Genomic DNA, 20,357 nt, shown 5'->3' on the forward strand with positions numbered 1-20,357 from the left:
AGAAGGCCACATAATCCTAACACACTTAATTATATTGAATAAATTGGTAGTAACGTATGAGTGAATTAGCAGTTCTCACATGTCATTTTTTACCGTACAGAGGAGGCTTTTGTCTTTGAATAAAACACGTCAACTTCTTTATTTCTTCTCAAGAACTAAATAAGTAAATTGAAAGAACTTATAAAAACCGTAGTAACCTATAAGTGAATATGGATTGTTCGCGTATTTATTACAGCAGAGGGTAGACATTTTTACAGAAAGCATCTTCTCTCTATTGTTTTGAGATCATAAAATATAACAACCATCAATGAAATGGGCTATATTTACAATAATAATCACTGCAAACATACGATACGGTATTCCACACAAATCTCCAATTATATATAATATTATTTTTATACTACAATGTCACTAGGTATCCTTATCCACGTTTTTCGTGAAATCGAGATATTTTAAAGCATGTAGAATGCTTCCAGAACAGCAAAAGTGCGAACTACTCTTTAGAGCTCTTAGACTGTACTGTGACTATTTTTAAATGTAGGTAATTATACTCTTACATTAATTTCAATTCCCCAATATCATTAATCATAACTAGAACATAATGTTCGCAGGACGCATCTACGACTGCGCCATATTGACGATTTGAAATAGTGCAAAACTGACAACAAAACCTTGTTGGCAATCATCGTTCACCGCATACGAGCCATAATAGAGAAGTTCGTATATAAATATACACATGTACGTATATACATATGTATTTATACACTAAGCAATGTTGCTTTTTCTTCATTTTATAACATAACTGGTTTGCGAAGTGGATTAAACACATGAGCTTGGATCTTCGGAAAGCACTTACTGTATCACTACCGTCCACGGAGCTTAACGGGTATTTGAACTTTCATTGAAGACACCACACGTAGTACCACGCATAGCTGCGGTTCACCTCCGACCAAGATATGTGCAGTCAATTTTAATTCGCTCATGACGATGTCACACTCGACACGCTCACCCACCCACCCACAAACTCGAAGCTATACGTATATATATATATATATATTAAGAAACATTAATTCTGAGTCTCAAGAGTCAAATTTTTTGTTATATAGCGGCTGAAAGATTTATACAACGAATGTTTTGCTTCATGGCTATTTATTCACGTATCTCCGTTTTACAACCGATAGTAAATGGCATTGTGAAAAACGATCGCCTAGCTTAGATACTTTGGTGCCAAATTGAGTTTGCAAAGACGAATAATTTCTTGCGTCCTCATACACTTAATTAGTTCAGCTCTAGCTAAAATAATCTCATGCCCTTGTCACGGTTAATACAAAATTTTCATTATGTGTAAATTATTCTATACATATGTGCGTACGTATATATCTACAGGGGAAAAACTGTCATTTCTTTGACCTTGTCACGTTATGGGATTCTCTCTTGGAGGTGTTTTTGCGGGCCCCGTTACCCTCCGCTGTTGGAAGCAATGCTGCTGCTTTTGCGTGGCGTGCACTTCTCCGAGGTGTCATTGGCCCGTCCGCCGTCTCCACTGTATTTACAGCTAACGCGGCACCCGAACGGGCCGGTATTCTCGATGCGCGAGCTGCTCGAGTGGGTTCTTTAATTTTGTTTGATGGTTCCCTTACGACCGCGTTATCATCATTTACTTTGCTATTTCGAGTAGAGGACGGTGTTGCCTTCGCTTTCGAAGTGAGCTTCGTAGTGGATGGTGTCATTTGTTCGAGAGAACCTGGCGGCTCGGCGTCTGTTTGAGACACCTGATAAGATCGTTCAGAAGCAGTCGAAGTGCTTGGGGTCTTCGCTAGCGCTGGAGTTCTGGCTTTACTTCGTGTAGATCTCGTCACTCTTGGCGGCTGCCGAGGAGTGAGATAAGTAGTCTCCACTTCTGTGTCGACGTTAGCGGGTGTCTCGTCCGCTACGACTCCAGTAACGGCTGTTTCTTCGTCTTTTAATGGATTAACATTCTTTTTCTCTGGAGAGGTTTCATCATTTTCTAAAACTTGCGCTCTCATCTTGCGCAAACTGCCTTTCTCATCCACTAGTCGAGGAGCACTATCCACTGCAACAGAATCTTCACGAAGGGCTTTTTTTATGACAGACTGCTTCGGCGGATCTGCATTTACGTATGCCCTTGCAGAATGTTCTTCAATCAACTCGTTTCGCACAGTTTCCTGATGGGGCAAAGCTTTCGTAGCGGTTTCACTTCGAAGCTCCTCTGCAATTTTATGCAACTTTTCAGAACCAGATCCTGGCTCAACCTCGTTTGTTACAGCCGACGAATCTTGCGGAGAATCGCATATAGGCTTCTCTGTATCTACCTTGCCCTTGATGCTTGTACCGACAATCTCGGACTCGACCGTTGATTCTGCAGTACCCTCGTTCAAACCGAATGCTCCGATGGACGTATCATCCTTGCGAGGATTTTCACTACGGTTTAAACTATCAAGCGGTGATGTCAACACATCCTGCTCAGTGTTTTCATCTTGAGTACTAAGTTCAGTGACCATTGAACCTGCCTTCTCTGTCCTTGTCTTACTGTGTTTTTCAGTGACATTTAAGACTTTAGACAGCTGATCGGAAGAAGAGTCACTTTCAGAATCCTCATCGTCTTCATTATCAAGGGTTGCCTTGGATTTTGTTAAAGCTACCTGAACCTCGTTTTTGTTCAAAGGCCCAGAATCAGACGTGGCTTCGGAACTTACAATGCTGTCAGGGGAATTCAAAATAGACTCCAGGTCAATGTTTTTGGCAGGCTGAACTTCTTCTATTGGCTCTTCAGACTCACAAGACTTCGAAGCTGAAGATTCTGTAGGAAAGGTCTCTTCTATATCTTCATTTGGTTTTGTACCATACGACGCTTTCGTACTTAACTTTTTAGTACTTTTGTTCTCTGTACTAGAATAGTCGCATGCAATCACGAAACTCGACGCGTCTTTTTTTGACTTTTCTTGATTCTCTGAAGCCTCGATCACATGTATCAAGGCTTTTACGGTAAGTGGATTAGATATTTGCGATGCGCTCGAAATATCAGCCTGGCTACTTGCACCTGGAACTTTCAAAATGCCCGTGTTAGTCCTACTCAAAGGACTATCTTGCTCTACACGCATATTATTGCCAGAGACAACCGGAGTGAGAAGGACCGATGTTTCCATAGGCTCTTCCTCATCGAGTATGATTTGTGACCTCCGCTGCTTGAAGACGTCAACCATTTTAGAAGAATGTGAGAATTCCGAAGTCATACAAGCTGCTTCGGAGCTGACAGATGGTTTAGAATCTGCAACCTGCATGATCTCGCTCAAGGTAGTATGCCTCGCTTGATGTATCACTTTTGGTTCCATGCTTACAGAATGACTATGTTCGTATTCGTCTAATTTTACTACTTGGTCGACAATGCTATGCGTAGTTTTTCGCACCTCGTCATCACTTAGATCCATCCTGACTCTCGAGAATACATCAGAATTATTCGTTAATATGTTGGCAATATGATCTGGAGTTGATTCCACGATATCACTTTCTGGTCGTGCAGCCAAAAAGTTTGCCGGCGAACCCGGACTCATTAAATCCTCGTCGTTTCTAGTGCCTTCCGCCATTGCTCCCGCGTTTTTACCAGGTGAACGCTCGACAGCTAGACCTACTTGCTGCCCGACTGGCTGTAAAGTTGCATGATCTTCTTCAGTCGGTTCTTCGAGCTTGAGATCTATCTCAGACGTCGGGTCGCTCGGGTTATCTGAAAGACGCGGTTGCTTCTCGTCTTCATCTGGCGGCAAGTTAGCGAGGCTTTCATTTAATGTCCTTTCCCCATGATCGTCATATACATCGCCATCTGTTGATATATCGTTAAGTGTTCGAGAACGGTCCTCAAGTTCAACTTCTTCTGTAGCGTCGCAGTAGCTCTCTGCTTTTATGGTTCCGGCAGCCATTATATCCAAGTGATCAATGCTACCAACTTCTGGTCCATTGGCGCCGCTTCTGAGCTGCTGATCGGCTGGAGGAACAATAAAGCTTGGTCGCCGTTCGTGCTTTTTAGGTATCTTCACAGCGGAGTGAGATCCCAATGGAGAATCACTATGTTTGTTATTTTCGATTTCACTGGATGGAGAGTTCTCGGGAAAGTTTTGTTTTGGCTGACGTCCTTGATAGCAATTATTCAGCTTGTAATTCTTGGAGACACGCTCTGGACATTCTTGCATCACTTTTGTGTCGCTGGAAATATCGATATGAGGCTCTATTGCTGTAAGCGCAGCCCACTTTGAATCGGCTTCACTCGACCATCGGGTCACGGGAGAGGTATCCGCTTTGTCTGCTTCCATCATTGAAGTTGGTGCATAATCGCCATTACCGACGAGATCATACTTCGCCGGAGCACATATCGCCTCTGCAAAAGGAGTAGCCGAATTAGTCGATACCATTTCCAAAGCGATCCTTTGTTCGTCTTGCTGGAAGTTAGGTCGCACAATACGGGTATTAGCCGATAAATCCTGTTTGGTCCACAATGTGGGCTTGATTTTCGAAAAGGCATTGGGCATTTCTATTTCATCTGCTGCAACTGGTAAGCTGTATCGCTTCTCTGAATCAATTTTCCGAAAGCTGCTGCCACTGGAAGGACTGAGTGTACGACGCAGTGATGTAGCCGAACGGGATGACCCAGATGGGCACAATGTTTCGCTGCTTGTTGCACAAGCCTCCAAAGGATCTTCATAGAACTTTTTCTCTAACGACATCTTACCCACTACAACTTCGGGATTCTCCATTGCATTCTCTACAGCAAAACCATTAAGTTGGTCATCTTCATCGTCTAAAGGATCAATGCATAGTAGATTGCCGCAACTGCAGTACAGAATCCACCAAGTAAATTTAAATGTTAGTACTGGATTAGCGGACGAATCAAACGCGGTACTATGGTCAGTTCAGCAATTTTGAATAGCTCGTATGCGCCCAACATTGCACAACATAGCTCACTCGACAATTGAAAATTAACCTAAATTCCGTCTGATTCTGTAAAGGCCCTAGAATGCATCTAGTCCAGAGTATTTGGATGTCGTAAATAGGAAAACGACATCTTTCTTTTTTGAATGCTTCATAAATAGAAAAGGAAATTCTACTTATATAGAAATATAATATATATATAGAAATAGAAAAAGGGACGAATATAGTCAAATTTGTTCTCTTCTCTGTCTTTATACCCTGCTCGAATTGAGGTTCCTAGCCTAGAAGGTCATTTAGGCGATGCAAAAACAGCAGTGCTAAGGTCTGTCGCAAAAAAAAACTTACGGAGTGCCCTTCGCGTATACCCTACGCCGATAATTGGAAACATTGGCGCTATCGCTGTGAGAGTCCGACTTTTCGAGAGAGTTCTGTAATCAAGTAAGGTGAAGAGCGTATGTTTGATCATGTACGAATTCAAATTAGGCTGATTAACGAAATTTACAGGCCCCACGACGGGAGTGTCTCACGGTAATTCAAAATGGTTTGCTCGACAATATGGCATTTTTTATACTTTTGGATACTATAGGATTGGTTATCCTATCCGAAACTCGCAAATAGATTGATCTTGATTTTTTTTCTATTTAATCTTTCAGAACTAACGAGGCTAATTAGAAACTCACTTGTAGCTTAGGAGTCTCAAAAATTCTTCTAGGGGTTGAATCAACAGAAATCCGCCTGATTGCAGTTGTCGACTTTCGTACGTCAGCGTCCTCAATATGTACACTGGTGGCCTTTTTTCGTTTTTTAGGGAGGTGAGCATCGGCTTCATTGATAGGAGATTCGATTGAGGGTGAACCGCGAGCAGAAAACGTTCGAGCCGCAAGTCGTGATATTGTACTTTGGGAAGCTGCCGCTGTAACCTTTCCCACAGCCTTCACAGTGTCAGCTTTATTTTCGCGAATATTCGGAGACTCAGCAAATGTCACGTGTTTAGTAGATGTGCAAGGTTCTCGGGACAACTGGGCATCGCCTCCCGCTGTTTCTAGTGTCTATTGAAAAATGGTGCGCACACAATCGACAATTTACTGACACTATATCAACATCTACTAATATAATGAAGAGTTCTTAGACATTTATGAATCGACATTCACGAGTTTGCATCAAAGCAGGACCTTAACTGATGGAGTAAGGGCACACAGAGTGTAGAATTGCTCAAGAAGGGTAGTTCGGCAAGTAATTGGCTCCGTTTCACAAACAATAAACACACCTTCTTAGCACGTGGACTTATTCTTGTAACAGTGAATCCACTCACATGACCAATGACGTTCGTCGCTGATGTTTTGCTGCTAAGAACAAAACAACCACACGCATAGCTAAGAATTAGTAACACAGAACGATGCGAGGCTGCCAGACGCTTATCGCTACAATGGAGGTCCACAGCAACAATGAGGGTTCTCTGCGTTTTTCTCGTTTAGTCTATTCGTTCGTACAGGTCACCTCTACTACCTGCGTATCGGAAAGTAACTCGGTATTTTCAGCTGTCAGTTTAAATGAGAGGTAATTAATTATGTCTAGCCAAATACGCGAACGAAACCGCTTGCCCCTAATGTCTGGTAAACAATAAATAAAAAGTGATTGCAAATCGAAATTAATTTGTCCTAACGTCAGAAATTCAAGCAAGCGTCATATCGAACGAATAGCCGCAAAAATCCGACAGAAATTCAGCAAATGTCATCGACAACCGCACACCAAGTTGGTATGGTTTCATAACAAACCAAAAATGACAGCTTTGGCCACGTTACATGCTAATATACATGAATGTAGAATCTCCAAAGGCAGACGTCATTTATAGCTTGAAAAAAAAATATATTTAAATATCGTTTTATTTATAAACCGTTTTTGCATACCACTAACGTTGCCTAGGTAATGGTATTTGTTATTCACTGCGTTTTGTGGTGGCCTTACGCATTTGCTAGACGTGTCCGTAACGAGTCTCAATGCCCTCAGGCCAAGGCTGCCCCGCTGAAAATGAATAGAATCCTTGTACGCGGAGAAAAAATGCAACAATAATTAGTAAACCTTTTTCAAAAAGTGCTATAATACGTACGCATTTTGCTTGCCTTTGTTAAGTTGCGTCTTCTTTACTTTTCTTACAGTATTCTTGTAAATTTTTCCAATCTTGTTCGTCGAAGGCACGTCGACCTGAGCGGTCCTGAAACCATTGAATTTATACGTGCATTAATTTAGAAGATTTGTTTACATTGTTTCCAGCAGATTATATATATATATATATATATATATTTGACTATTGTATGAAGCCAAAAAAATTATATATATAATTTTTTTGGCTTCATACAGTAGTCAAGTATAAATAGCAACATACCGCATATAACTGAAAACAAACTAACTTTACTGATATTACGTAGTACTGAAGAACTACCCTAAGTACTTTGCTATTCATGCTAAACTTAACATTGCAGCCACAGATCTGATGATATTCTTCCGCACTGCTTCACACAAGAAGTATTATGTTAACTTTAACTAGATTTTTTGCAAAAATTTTGTTTTACGCTCAAGAGCCTCAGGGAGCGACTTAATATTAGTCTAGTTCATAGTCTACTTAGTCTACTATTTCCTAAGTATGTAAAAACAATCTTACTCAATTCTTGTGTCATTTTCAATTTTCGTTTGCTTACGCCCTAGTGTCACACATTTCCACAAAGCCCTTCATCTGCTCAGACGACTGTGCAAGTCATGGAAACGAGTCCCAGCTCCGAAAAATCAATACGCGAATCAAAAACGCAGTGAATAAACGATGCCAACTGAGTAGTACCGTTGAACAGTTTTGGAAAAAAACCCACAAACTGCATTCAGACTGTAGCTAAGTTACATAGACTCATCTAACAATAAGCCTTTATAAAAGATGCTCAGAATAATTTTCGTGTAGTGCGTTCTTCAGCCATTTTCAATGCTCTCAACGATGAAGTCCTTGTTACACACGCCGCCGCTCCTATTCGGAGTTGTCTCAGCGACGTCTTATCTCCGGTGTGATTCAGTAAAAAAGCCGAAAATGTTGTTCCTTTGTCAGTCGACACACCCAATTTTCCAAGTCCGAACTAAAAGTAAAGATTTTACTTTTATATTTGAAACAAAACAACGATAACAGTACAGTATGTTTTTCTTCGACATGTAACGCTTGAATATCAGTAAACAAAACATCACAAATTACAAGCAAAAATAGCCATGAAGTTCTTAACAATCGAATGCCTATGATAGCCTGTGCTCTAACAATGGTAAACTGTTAACGTATCAGGGTGAAAACAACTACATTTATTACACTACGTTGACCTAGTGGTCTACGGGATCAGGTAATATACACAGCACGGTCTGCCTAAACAGCCGACGACGGTCACGAAGATTCAGGTCGGTAAAAATGACACAAACGAAGCTTAGCATAAAAGGTTGTTTATATCAGTAAGTTTATACCAAATTTAGCGTGTTAAATTTACCGTTAGCGTTTCATTAAGGAATGAAGATGTTAATAATGATAATAAATCGTTTGCCTACTTATACATTTGATGGCACATTAGTAAGCACCCTAGTCGTAATCAAAAAGCATTACTATTGTCAAAAGTTGTTTTTAACGAAATATTATTATTAAGTGAAACATTAGACCTACTTGGCCTTAGGCTTTGCTGGTTTCCCCATTTCCTCAAAGATTATTTGGAAAAACCACTTCTTTACTATCGACCGAGTCTTCGACTAGAGAACGCACCCGACAATGCGGGCGATTCGAGAATAACGACAAGATTGGCAATCTCGTATGAAATGCCGCTGTCGCTGACGATCGCTGAACGTGACGTGATGTTTGGACAATGGACGCACGTTCAAAGCAAGACACTTGGTTAATATGACAAAGCTGGTGCTACCAATGCTTTTATCTCTATGGAACGATCTATCGGTATATTCCACGCAGATGGCGGATATCAATTAGAGGCAAAACTTCCTCTGGGGGCTGTCGCTGTATAAAATGTTCTTCGGTCACGTTTACCACTCTTAACTTATGGAGCCAAGCTATATCTTCGTTGTTTACAAAACTGACAATAAAACAGTCACACAGACATACAGATTTATATATCAGGCTGACATAAGAATAACAACAATGCATTTATAACACTTTTCCTCAACCTATCTCCCTATACTGATGACATATTATGGCTTACAACGTATGAAATGAAGGTATTCTAATCCATATGGCGACCAGTATTAAACAGTAGTATAAACTGTATTCGTTCGATGTTTTTGCAACTTCAGTCTCAGTTTATTGTCAAATGTTAATAATAATAATAATAATAATAATAATCGATTTTAACGCTGTTTGAATGGGAAGGCAGATACCATGTGGAAAGAGCGGGAATCGTGTTACTGGTTCTTACTATTAATTTGCAGAACTTCTGCAGATAATACCGAGGAAAACCGTGTGAAATGATTTTCTCGGATTAGAGAGAACTGAATGACCACAATTTTGTTTTTCCTCACTACGAATTAATTACTTTTTAAAAGAAACGCTTAAGACTAAAAACTCGTACAGATTAACACTAGATAACAAAAGTTTTAATTGTATTGTTTTTTTTTGTACAATTAAATTGTACCGTGTATATATATATATATATATATATAGATATATACTTATTTATAATACAAGCTACGGCACCTAAAAAAGGACTTTTTTTGTTTTACTTAGAAATAGACGTTGAAAAACAAATTTACACGCGCTAGATGTGCCGTTCCTAGCAATTATATTTGTTCAATAAAATCACAATTCATCGTGTTGAGCAAGATTGGTAAATGTAAACTCATCAAATGTCGCTTAGATAATCTGTGCATAAAAAAACCAACGGAATTAAATTTTATATTAATAGGCTTCAAAAATTCCCAAAAATGCAGAAACTTAAAAGTACCGAAAAGCTTGAAAACGTACTAAATTGTTGGAACTTATTTGGACGACTCATATGACAATTCGCCAGAATGATCGTTAATCTCCAGTAATCCAAATAATCCATTTTAATAAACTTAAAATTAGGATCTACTGAGGGTTTTCCGGTTTAACTCATAAAACCTTTCTCGAAGTTTTAAAAAACCTCATAAGAACTGGCAAACAATTATATCAATTTCAATCTGAAAAATGATTTCGGAGATCCGTCCAGTGCGACAATATTTCATTAACACTCCAATCTTAAAAATGATGTATAGCTTTTTACCTTCAGAAGAAGAGCGGGCTTTTTTCTGCTACAACAAACTGCCGGCCTAAGTTTATCTTAATTTACGTGCCGTACCCTGTATACATGTTTTTACTAAATGTCTTACTTAATTACGCTTCTTACTAAGTTTCGAGGGTGAAGCGCATGACACATCATAATAAAAATAAACCACATGACGCTATTATTGACAGCTGGGCTTTTCATGTTTTTATGATTCACGGGTGCGCCATATTAGCTATTACCATACGATTAGTGTAAGCATCGTTCACAGGTATTAAATCTGGTTGAATCTAGACGAGTAATCTAATTAGAAATACACATTGTCATTGTCAAATTTAGAACAGAACCTTGGTGCCACCATCCACGAACACACATAAATATTTCACTAAGGATATAACACTTTAATTTCAATGAGAGTTGCAAAAATAGAATGATCTCGTTGTTTGTTCAAAAAAATTCAACCTACTTTGCAGGTTCATTCTTATTTGTCTAAAATGAACAGAAGATAAGAAGCTCACTTTCGATCACATCAAAAACCATTAAAACTTAATTTTTAATTTTTTTTAATAAATAGTAATAAAAACTTCATTAAGACAAGAACTTATTGTTCTCAATACAATGTCATCAATCACCCTGTTTTGTGTTATCTACTGTAATTCAGTTGGCCGTTACGAATAGTTGTTGTTGTATCAGAAGCTTTCAAACGTACTTCCCTTTATTAAAATTTTGTTCGCGGGGGCTCAGCTTTGGATACTTGACTATTTCGGCTGGAAACCTTGACTGGTGAACTAGGGTTGACAGTAAATATACTTTTTCTTTTTTATGAGCATAAAATCTTGATTTTGCCAACGAAATGTCATAGATATTATATATGTACAAAAGCACGATTACATTGTATAAACGTAAGAAATTGATAATTATTAATTGGGAATAGGAATAGGGAATTGATGTACCTGCCCAGAGAGATTGCTACCACACTGCACCATCTTGCAGAGACGCACGTAACGTATAACAAATGAAAACCTAGTATACAGTGAAACCCATCTGTTGCAAAACGTCGAACTATGTGTCGGTTAATCTTGTTTGCCCCCTCCACGTTTCACGGACTATCGTCCTCGTGTTATAAGATTCGGTATCGACTTCCGCCATCTTGCTCTCCCAGCACTGATAACGTTTAAATAAGAAAGGCTAGTGAAATTTAAATTTGTGTTTCAGGTCATCTATAAATCACAGTTTGTCGCCTAAAAAAACGCGTACCTGTTCGATGAAGAGCAATGGCGCGCTATGGCGCCTTTAAGAAACGCTTTTATCCGGTCGAGTTCTTGAGTTAAGTTGACGAAAGATGTTTCAACAATACCTGGATCCGGTAGGAGGTTATTGAGGTCACACTAATTCCAAAAAGAGAGGACCGTCTGTAAGGAGAGCTTGAAGATAGGTCATCTTACTCTGTCCGCGATGTGCTCGTGAAAAGCTTGACTGTTTGTAGGTAAAATCACATTTTGGTATTTGAGACTGGTGACGTACTTCAAAGCCCTTCTGTCTACGTAGAATGTGCCAGTAGCAACAAGGCCTCCTCTGCGGCGAGACTTCATATTCTACTTCTTGTCCACCCTGATCGCCAGTCCCGCCTCATTCATGTATGACAAGAACTTTACGAGCGCTTGCTGGACATAAAATCAATTTCGTTCAAGGATAACCAAAACGTAAGCGTAAAGCACCATTTTTGCGTATCCCGTTAGATCCTGAACACGAAAGGACGAATCATTTAGCAGCAAAGAGAAAAGCGGTGGATTCAAGTTTTCACTCTGTGTGTGTTACCCCAGTTGATTAGACGAACGGTTCAAACTAGGCCACTTTATGGTTTACGATAATCGTGTTTCCTTGTAGAATTGTTCTAATCCAAAGAAGTACATTCTGAGGAACCCTCTATTGCGCAAGTTTTACTGAAATATTAAATGCAGTTTTAATTGTACGAACACGGCGCAGGGCCGGACGACGGACACGGTGCACCTCATGATATATGTTGTATGCCGTGAAAGTGCAGAAAGTTGAGCGAAATCCATGCTGTTTAACTAGAACAGGTGAATAAGCTTCCAAAAACGTTGTCCCATGTAGCAGCAGTTTTCTACCGACGATTATTCTTTCCCGAAGATGAGTCAGATTTACCCTTGTGAATATGCTAGCCGCGCCTTTCAAATGGTCACTGTGAAGCTGCTCCTAAGAAAAATTTTTAGGCTAAAATTAAATTGCATTTTTATTTTGGGTTTCTTTACTCGCGGAAATTTAATAACATTTTTTTTTTATTTGATGATCTCCCCCTAGCAAAAATTATAATCTATGCTTGACCTAAGAATCAAAATAGTTTTAGGAGTTGTTGAATTACGCTCGTCGTAATGAATACCCGCATACGACAATTTTTTGACAACCCTGTAGAACGGCTTCTTCGGTAGACACGAACGTGGAAACTTCTTTCGTCCGGAACTTCATAGCTGTATCTTTGCAAAAGCCACCCACAATACCTACTTCCTTAATACAGATTTGCTGTGTGTATGTGTATATGCTTTTAATTCATCCCAGATTACTTTCTTCTAAACACGACTCATTGCAAATTAATTCACTAATCAAACTTAAATCAAGTAGAACCCATAAAGCTCTGAATGCACATTGTAAATTCTAACATCATTATATGAACATTATATAGGCTAAATGATAGGCCTCATTTATAACAACTATGTGAAATAATGAACACTATGATTAATCTACCGTAAAAAAGCGATAAATAGATAAAAGCACGAAAATAAGGACACTCCATATTGCTGACGTGCCGATGTTAATGTAATTATTGTTAGGGTTTCTATTTAGTAGTTTTCGTGTTTATTGAACAATATATACAAACTCCTTAATTCACAATTACTATCTCTACGAATTTGCCCCCTTACGCGCTTTCGTGCCCATATCGTTTTTCATCGCTTAAAATTCTTAATCAGCCTTTTTATTTTCATTCTTAAATTGGCGTTTGCATTCGTCTCCTTCCCTTTGTTTCAGTTATCAATTAATTTCACTGTCACTTCTCCTTTTGCACACGTGTAAATTGTGTTTGTATCTGTATGCAATTTATATATATTTACATAAAAGCTACGTGTAATTTAACTTCCTATCTTTTGTATGCGCGTTGTGAAGCATATTTAAATTGAACTCTGTATCGACATCTCATTATTGTTATATATATATATATATATATATGTATATATATATATATATATATTATAATTATTGTCAGTTTAGCTCTTTTTACCAGCTTAAGTCGATCTCACCGGTAATCCTCGTCCTACAGTTTACAAAATTTTCGCTTTATGAAGTGGGCAAACAACAGCGTATGTTCATTGCGACGTGAAGTCACTTAATAATAAATAAAAAATACTTCTCTGACTCTTATGCACACGACTATATCCCAGGCCTAGCTGTTCACTTTCTTTTTTACCTCACTTCGTTTGCAAATTATGTGTCTTTCTTATTTTGTCTCTGTCATTCGTACGTTTTTCCCTGACTCTCGTGTTCATGTGTTTTATACGCTTTCGTGTAAGAGCTTTAATCTTATAATATTATAAGTTCAACTATGTACAACACCTGGGTATCTGTGCCTGTGTGCGAATATACCTTGCAGTTAGAGTGAACCGCATAGAATTATATATACGTGTTTATAGCTAGACCTTTTATTATCATGTATTATATATAATTTATTACTAAAAATTTGCGATTAGATGGAGAAATGGGCTTTATTCTATATTTGTATCCCTCTTTTACTCTATGTAACGCCTTTACCATCAATACTTGTGCCCACTTCTGTCCTTTAAAAAACGAAAATCTACAGTACGGCTACCAAATATTAGCAATCAACCGTGCTAGCCTAACTTACTATTTAATAACAGGAATATTTTTTTCAATGAAATCTCTGCATTTATCCCTATGATTTTTCTTAAGCAGAGGTGATTCCTAAACAGGGTCAAGTTCTATCGAATGATGATATCTGATGTTTCTTTTAATAAAGGTTTCGCCAAAGAAAGAACCAAATTACTGTTGTTTAGATAAGTTTAAAGATTGAAGTAATAGTAAAATAAACAAAACGAAACACGCTTTTTCCATTATATGATCATGGAAATGGAATGCGTCAACTCGAGTATTTCAATGCATTCGACAACTTGGAAAGCTTAGCTTTTTCCTCAACACAAGCACCGCGAGACAGTCATTGCCGATAGCGGGAAAGCATCAAAATGAGAAGAAACAGCATTTAGTTCTGATATACTATTCATCACGAGATGTTGGGGTCGTTCCTCCCGACGTCAATGCTTGTTGTTCTGCATAACTGCCAGTGAAGTACACATCTCGGGTGTCGCACATTTCGAATCTAAGGTACGCACAACACTGCACCTGGTGCGAATTACTTATCTATTGCATATCTTGGTGTGCGAATCGAGCTGCTGCCAACGGTGTGCAACGAGACACCGGCGGCCATTGTCATTAGGCGAGTTCACCACTTCCATCACCCCGCTAAATAGCCGTTGGTATCGCAACGTCACTGCACTGTAATGAGGTGAAGGGTAAACCACCAGATAGCTGCGGTAACCTCGCTGTTGTTGCTGCCAGTCGAACCTGGTGTCATTCGGTGATGGGGTGTTGGTCCGACTCGGGCGCCAGCCGCATCCTTTGAGCATCGCGCTAAGTTAGCTGGAAGATGCGATCGTTAACAATGGCCATCGCCAATAGCACAAATCTGCGCAGATCCCTGATACCTCAATCGCCTTTTCCGGCTTCTTATCAACGCTGCGTCCTGATAACCAATACGGCTGATATTGTCGTTGTTGCTGCTGCTGTTGATGTAGTCAACATCTTTGTGCCTTTTCAGTAAAGCTACTTCACGCAGGCGTAAACGTACCATTAGCTATGTCAACCTGCATCTCTTGTTCCCTGACTTCTTCCTGTATCTGAGTTTGATCTCAATTGTTCCCAGAGTCGGACCTCTGCTATACTCACACCTCTTCGTTTCCCAGTAACGGATACTCGGCCTCCTCAAGAGTATGCACTTTCGTCCAATCCGTTCGTGTACGACCGATATCGAAGAAGTCGGCAAAATTATTCCACATGCTTTTTCGCGAGAATGGTGAAACCACGTTGCCGCGTGGATCGCGACTAAAATGGCTATACCTACTACAATTAATTCGCTCGTTCGTCGTCATACCAAGCACGACGATTTGGTACATCTGGCACCAAAACAGACACCATACCCAGATCGAGTGTAGTAACGTGTTGGCCATTACCCAGGACACCCAGCCTGATTCGCTCATTACGGTAAGGGTGCTGGCTTCGCCATTATGTAGTTTGTAATTGCGGCCTGTAAAGTATTCGTACAAAGCGTACCAGACGAACGATAACATGATACAGAGAAAGAAGAGGTACAGCATAAAATTTTTATGATTCTTTGCCCCGATACAGTTTGCCACCCACGGACAGTGGTGGTCGAATCGGGCTACACAGCAGTCACAGATTGAGCAATGCTTGGAACGGAGCGGCTTGCGAACCAGGCACGAGCTGCAAAATAACGTTGCGTCGAAACCATCACGTTCGGATAGCTCGATAATCGTTCGAAACTGATGGTCCCGATCCTTTGGTATAATGCCCGGATCAGCTCGCCACGATCTCCAAAAGTTGTAGAAGAGCCCGGCCGAGCAGAAGATAAACAGCATGTTTACCTCAAGCCGGACGTACTTTGCAAACTCCAGAAACCAAGTGACATACATCCAAAACTTAGTCGCCAGATACGTACACACTGGTAGGTAGTCCATGCAAAGGTACTTCGTTAACGTCCCTCCCGCTATGATAGTCATCATTAATGCCAGAACCTTGAGTATAGCTGGTAACTCGCTTTGCAAGATGCTGCCGATGGCAACGAACCCGAAAAACGGCACACACATTACTAGCCACTGATTGAGGAGTTTGTCACGCGGGATTTTGCAGATCGTCTTTGGTTGTTCGGCTTGCTGCAGTTTGTTGAGCAGAAACGTTTGATTGCTATTGGCCGCCATTTGTTTGGGTGTTGTCCCCTGAGCGTTTTCGGCGCTCACGTCGGCGCCCATTTTGACCAACTGAGTGAGGGCGGTCAAATTCTTAGCGTATACCGCCCAGTGTAATGGCGTATTCTTATGGACGCGGTCGCTCATTGAATGACTAGCCCCCAGAGTAAGTAGCAGGCGGGTGGGGTCTGCTGAGGTCTGTACACGGTATGTTGACCACATTAGCGCCGTCATGCCATTCTTGTCCTCCAAGTTGATATTAACCCCCTTCGCAACGAGGTAAGCGACGATCGGTGTATGACCAAACTGAGCAGCTAAATGGATACATGAACAACCTTCGCCATCGCGTAGCGTTGGATTAGCTCCATACTTCATCAAAAGCACCACCTAGAAGTACATATAATAAAGAAATTTGCACCATTTGCATACAAGTTGGTTTCTAAATTATGGAATGAAGGTACGCTTGTCCATGACACAAACGTACAACATTTATATTTAAAAATAAATTTCTCATCATTTAAAACGTTTTAATTCTTCAGCAGCTCTTCTTGTCACTTAGTTCACCTAAAATCAATTGCTATAATAGTGATGCATCTGCAAAATACGACAGGGTTAAATTAACTACATTTCATTCCAACATCAGTAAAAATGCTGTTTTATGGAAGGCGTAATGCGTACCATCGATAGGTGACCCTGCCGGACAGCCCATTGCAATGGAGTGGACTCAAGCTCTCCTCCAATTGCATCCACGATAGCGCCTCGACTCACAAGGTAATGTACAAGTTCCAATCGATTGTTGATGGCAGCCCAGTGCAGCAGAGTAACATTTTCCTAAATGATGGTGACAAAGGAGCAATAAAATAAGCAATAGTCGTCACCTACAGTAATTGACAGGATAACAAATTTGTCAGCATTTTTACTAAAATAACAAATTAAAAAGACAATAAATATTTATACAGACTAGAAAAAACAGCAACAGCAATTTGAAACGATACAAATTAATTGTACTGACACAATCACGTTCATTGACGCCATGCCCCTCCTCTTCAACGAGTTGTCTAACGCGCGAAAGCACTCCATATTGAGTGGCCTTGACAATATCGAAGGATGCACCCTCCCCGTCGGTCACCATCTACAAATCGAAACATAACAAGAGAGAACATTTTGGCTGATTTATTGTATGTTCTGAAAAGTATTATCTCGATCTGACAGCCTACACATGCTATAACTAATTAAATATTTGAAAATAAAGGAGCCCCTTCATTGTAAAGCAAAAACGTCAATTATTAGAAAGAATTGGCGGATAGAAACCACTTGCGAAATGAGGGAAATCACCAAATGCCATAAACTGAGTAAAGGCTTAACAAGCGTTAATCATAAGCTTCATTACTGAGTGTGTCTTTTGACATAAAGAGCCATAGCGAAAAGCATTTGAACTTGGAGCTTGGAAAGCGTTTGTGACTTTTACAGCTAATTAGTGATGTAAAAATGTATCTGTACTTTTTTTTTCTAAGGATCTGCCTGATAATGCCTGACTATAAACAGATCTTTCAATAGGTACTTTTCAATTTTTGTATTTGGATCACACAAAGGAAGTATCCCGTAACAAATATAGAACTCGTTTTAAAGAATTGATTGTTTTCCATGAGGCAGTCACGCCCACAAAATTCAATTTTTAGCATTACCTCTAATAAAACTCACTTGGCCAGGACAACAAATAGCCAGGCTGCCACAATTTCTTTAATTTGGTAAGAAAGATTTAGAACTCATTATATATTGTATCTCTGCATAATTACACATTTTCCGACGCACATTTTAGACCATTAATTGCTGCGGTTAGATACAGGTGTTTATATATATATATATACATATATATCATGTCTTGCAGCTCACTTCGGTGGAAGTACAGCGACACGACATTTCTAGGCACATCTCACCTTTGTAGACTTTAAAGTAATAGTATTTATTATAATGAAATGGGCCCTTTTGTATGGCGATTGACTTACTCAGTCGTGCAAGAATATATAAGAACTACACTGAATGAACGCACTAAGAACGGTAAGACCCAGTATCTGGATGTTTGTATAATGGGCGCCTTTCGACACAAATACCAACGGGAGGTTCAATCGTATCCTTTAGTTCTATAATACGGGTTAATCCTATAAATAGTATAACTATCCCATGCTGGATCTAATATGCGAAATGGTGAAAAAAATTAAAAAAGCTACAGCATTGGGACCAGCGGAATTTGTGCTAACTATAATGTGTGCTTCAGTGTACCGAATATGGCTCGATTTACTCTATTACGCTCGAAGCGGTCTAGTTTTTAATTAAGCGACACAGTTTTTTCCCTCAGGTTATCACACAGCGGACTATGTTCGGTGGAAGTATAGAGACCACCTGATGTGTAAATATTTATTAGATCGTTACATTTACAGTTACATTTCAACTATATACATGTTGCTTAGTTGAGCCGAAAATTATCCTATGTGCGGCGCATAAGGCAATCATTACCAAGCGAAGTGCTGAGCATAATCTATACCTCTTTGAAAACACGGCATACAATTTATGTGAACTAAAGGGTTTCTTGTATAAATACAGCCAAATATAAAATCTAAGTAGAATGATTATTATATATTGTGCTGACAAACTAGCTATAGATTGCATTTTAAAATGTTTTGAAGATGGCGCCACTTTTAAAGCGTTTTTTAGGCTGATAACACACATACAGACACAATAACAAGATAGCTTTCCTAAAAAAAGCATGCAAAGTCTTTCAATTCTTGGAACGCGCGCCAAACGATTGGTTCTGCTGAAATTTTTCGCCAGTTTGCCCTGTTCACGTTAGCGATTTCGAAGTAGATCAGGCAACGACCAACGAGAATTCTTGCTTTCACTACGGAGCCGACATATATACATATTTAACTAGTTTGATCAGTTAGCATCATTAATTTATGAAGATAATAATCAAACAATATGAATTTTAATGACACGCAGTCTCCGTCAGCGATATATAATCTACGTTATTAACTTCACGAAGCAAACATCCAGAATAACTTGACCTGACGGCTCCGCGCAAATTGTCGTGTTTGTTTCCGAACGAACACCCAATCCTGTATTAAGAAGACAGAGAGCAACTGCGACAAAGAACATCATACCACAATGCTCGGCTTAAGCTATTTTAGATTTCCATCAATGGAAATACCAGTAAGTACTTTTACGTAACTTGTAGTATAGTGCTCTCCTGTAAGTCGTCCTAGAATATCGACAAAGATAATATTGCACTAGTTTCGTTATAAATTCAACGTCGACTAAGATCGCTGGATACCTGTCACATGTCCATGCACCATGTCACATGCGTCCGCATTTTTTTTTGACATATTATGACTTTGTATAGAATAATTACAATTCGTGTTACAACAGTGAGTATAAGTAGCACCGATCGATAGAAACACAGACACTGGACGTCATCCTAAATGGGATGACTCCGTAGATACAACTTGGCATCATACCATTCTGCAGTACAGATGAAAACGGGCTTGAACGCATCGATTAATTCACCTCACGCAAAATGTACCACCGCCGTTCTTTATCGCGGGGTACTATCAATTCAATATGTAACAATGAATCAACTTCTCTAGGAGGGTGTTCTTATAATGTTGGCCACATTGCACGGCCCTTCACTAACACCCAAGCAAAATGTCTTCTTTTAATTCCTCCCTAGGCACACAATAGTCCTCGAAGTCCGGACTACGTTCATACAAAACCCCTACGACGACAACTCCCCATTCACTGTCGTTGACCACCGACTACAAAGCACTAGGTACACCTCACTACACCCTGCATCGAGCGTTCGGAGATTCTACCCACCTTTTCACGAGAGATCATGGTCACATCGGGGCATAGAACTGTGTCGAAACCGTGACATGGAAAGCGGATGGCAGCCAAGCAATAGCAAATTGGCTGCAGGCGAAATTTCGCAGGCCTTTACGCCACACAGGTAGCTGCCCGTGTTCGCCTGTCACACTATAGCAGCCCCATTCCCTGGAGAGCAGTGTGATACCACAACATACAAAGCGATATTCTG

General features: G+C 39.8%; 2 protein-coding genes across 4 annotated transcripts; both read right to left on the reverse strand.

The window, feature by feature from the left end:
* Positions 1-107: 107 nt before the first annotated feature.
* On the reverse strand, positions 108-9,027 carry LOC111270965 (uncharacterized). 3 transcript variants are annotated; one of them, XM_022851462.2, is made up of 6 exons: positions 8,621-9,027; positions 7,049-7,153; positions 6,209-6,284; positions 5,622-5,990; positions 5,287-5,369; positions 108-4,842 (listed from the first exon to the last, which is right to left on the reverse strand). In XM_022851462.2, exons 1-6 carry the CDS (start codon positions 8,647-8,649, stop codon positions 1,398-1,400), a joined length of 4,107 nt encoding a protein of 1,368 aa, XP_022707197.1. In that variant the 5' UTR covers positions 8,650-9,027; the 3' UTR covers positions 108-1,397. The 3 variants fall into 3 exon arrangements, with proteins under 3 accessions (XP_022707197.1, XP_022707195.1, XP_086828846.1); XM_022851460.2 differs by having other exon boundaries at positions 6,209-6,287; XM_086972720.1 differs by having other exon boundaries at positions 6,254-6,287; positions 8,621-9,026.
* Positions 9,028-12,956: 3,929 nt separating this feature from the next.
* Hip14 (palmitoyltransferase Hip14) lies at positions 12,957-20,314 on the reverse strand. The gene is made up of 4 exons (XM_022851470.2): positions 20,141-20,314; positions 17,283-17,402; positions 16,949-17,101; positions 12,957-16,657 (listed from the first exon to the last, which is right to left on the reverse strand). Exons 1-4 carry the CDS (start codon positions 20,156-20,158, stop codon positions 15,230-15,232), a joined length of 1,719 nt encoding a protein of 572 aa, XP_022707205.1. The 5' UTR covers positions 20,159-20,314; the 3' UTR covers positions 12,957-15,229.
* Positions 20,315-20,357: the final 43 nt, after the last annotated feature.

This window comes from Varroa jacobsoni, unplaced genomic scaffold, assembly GCF_002532875.2.
Source record: "Varroa jacobsoni isolate VJ856 unplaced genomic scaffold, vjacob_1.0 contig00228, whole genome shotgun sequence".
Taxonomy (NCBI): Eukaryota; Metazoa; Arthropoda; class Arachnida; order Mesostigmata; family Varroidae; genus Varroa; species Varroa jacobsoni.

Coding starts and splice junctions, on each gene's coding strand:
- LOC111270965 (XM_022851460.2), bottom strand. CDS start 8,649: ATGGGGAAACCAGCAAAGCCTAAGGCCAA. Junction 7,154..8,620: donor CCAGCAAAGCCTAAGGCCAA/GTAGGTCTAATG, acceptor CAATGGTTTCAG/GACCGCTCAGGTCGACGTGC. Junction 4,843..5,286: donor GTATACGCGAAGGGCACTCC/GTAAGTTTTTTT, acceptor TCTGTACTGCAG/TTGCGGCAATCTACTATGCA.
- Hip14 (XM_022851470.2), bottom strand. Junction 17,102..17,282: donor GCGTCAATGAACGTGATTGT/GTCAGTACAATT, acceptor ACCATCATTTAG/GAAAATGTTACTCTGCTGCA. Junction 16,658..16,948: donor GGCAGGGTCACCTATCGATG/GTACGCATTACG, acceptor ATGTACTTCTAG/GTGGTGCTTTTGATGAAGTA.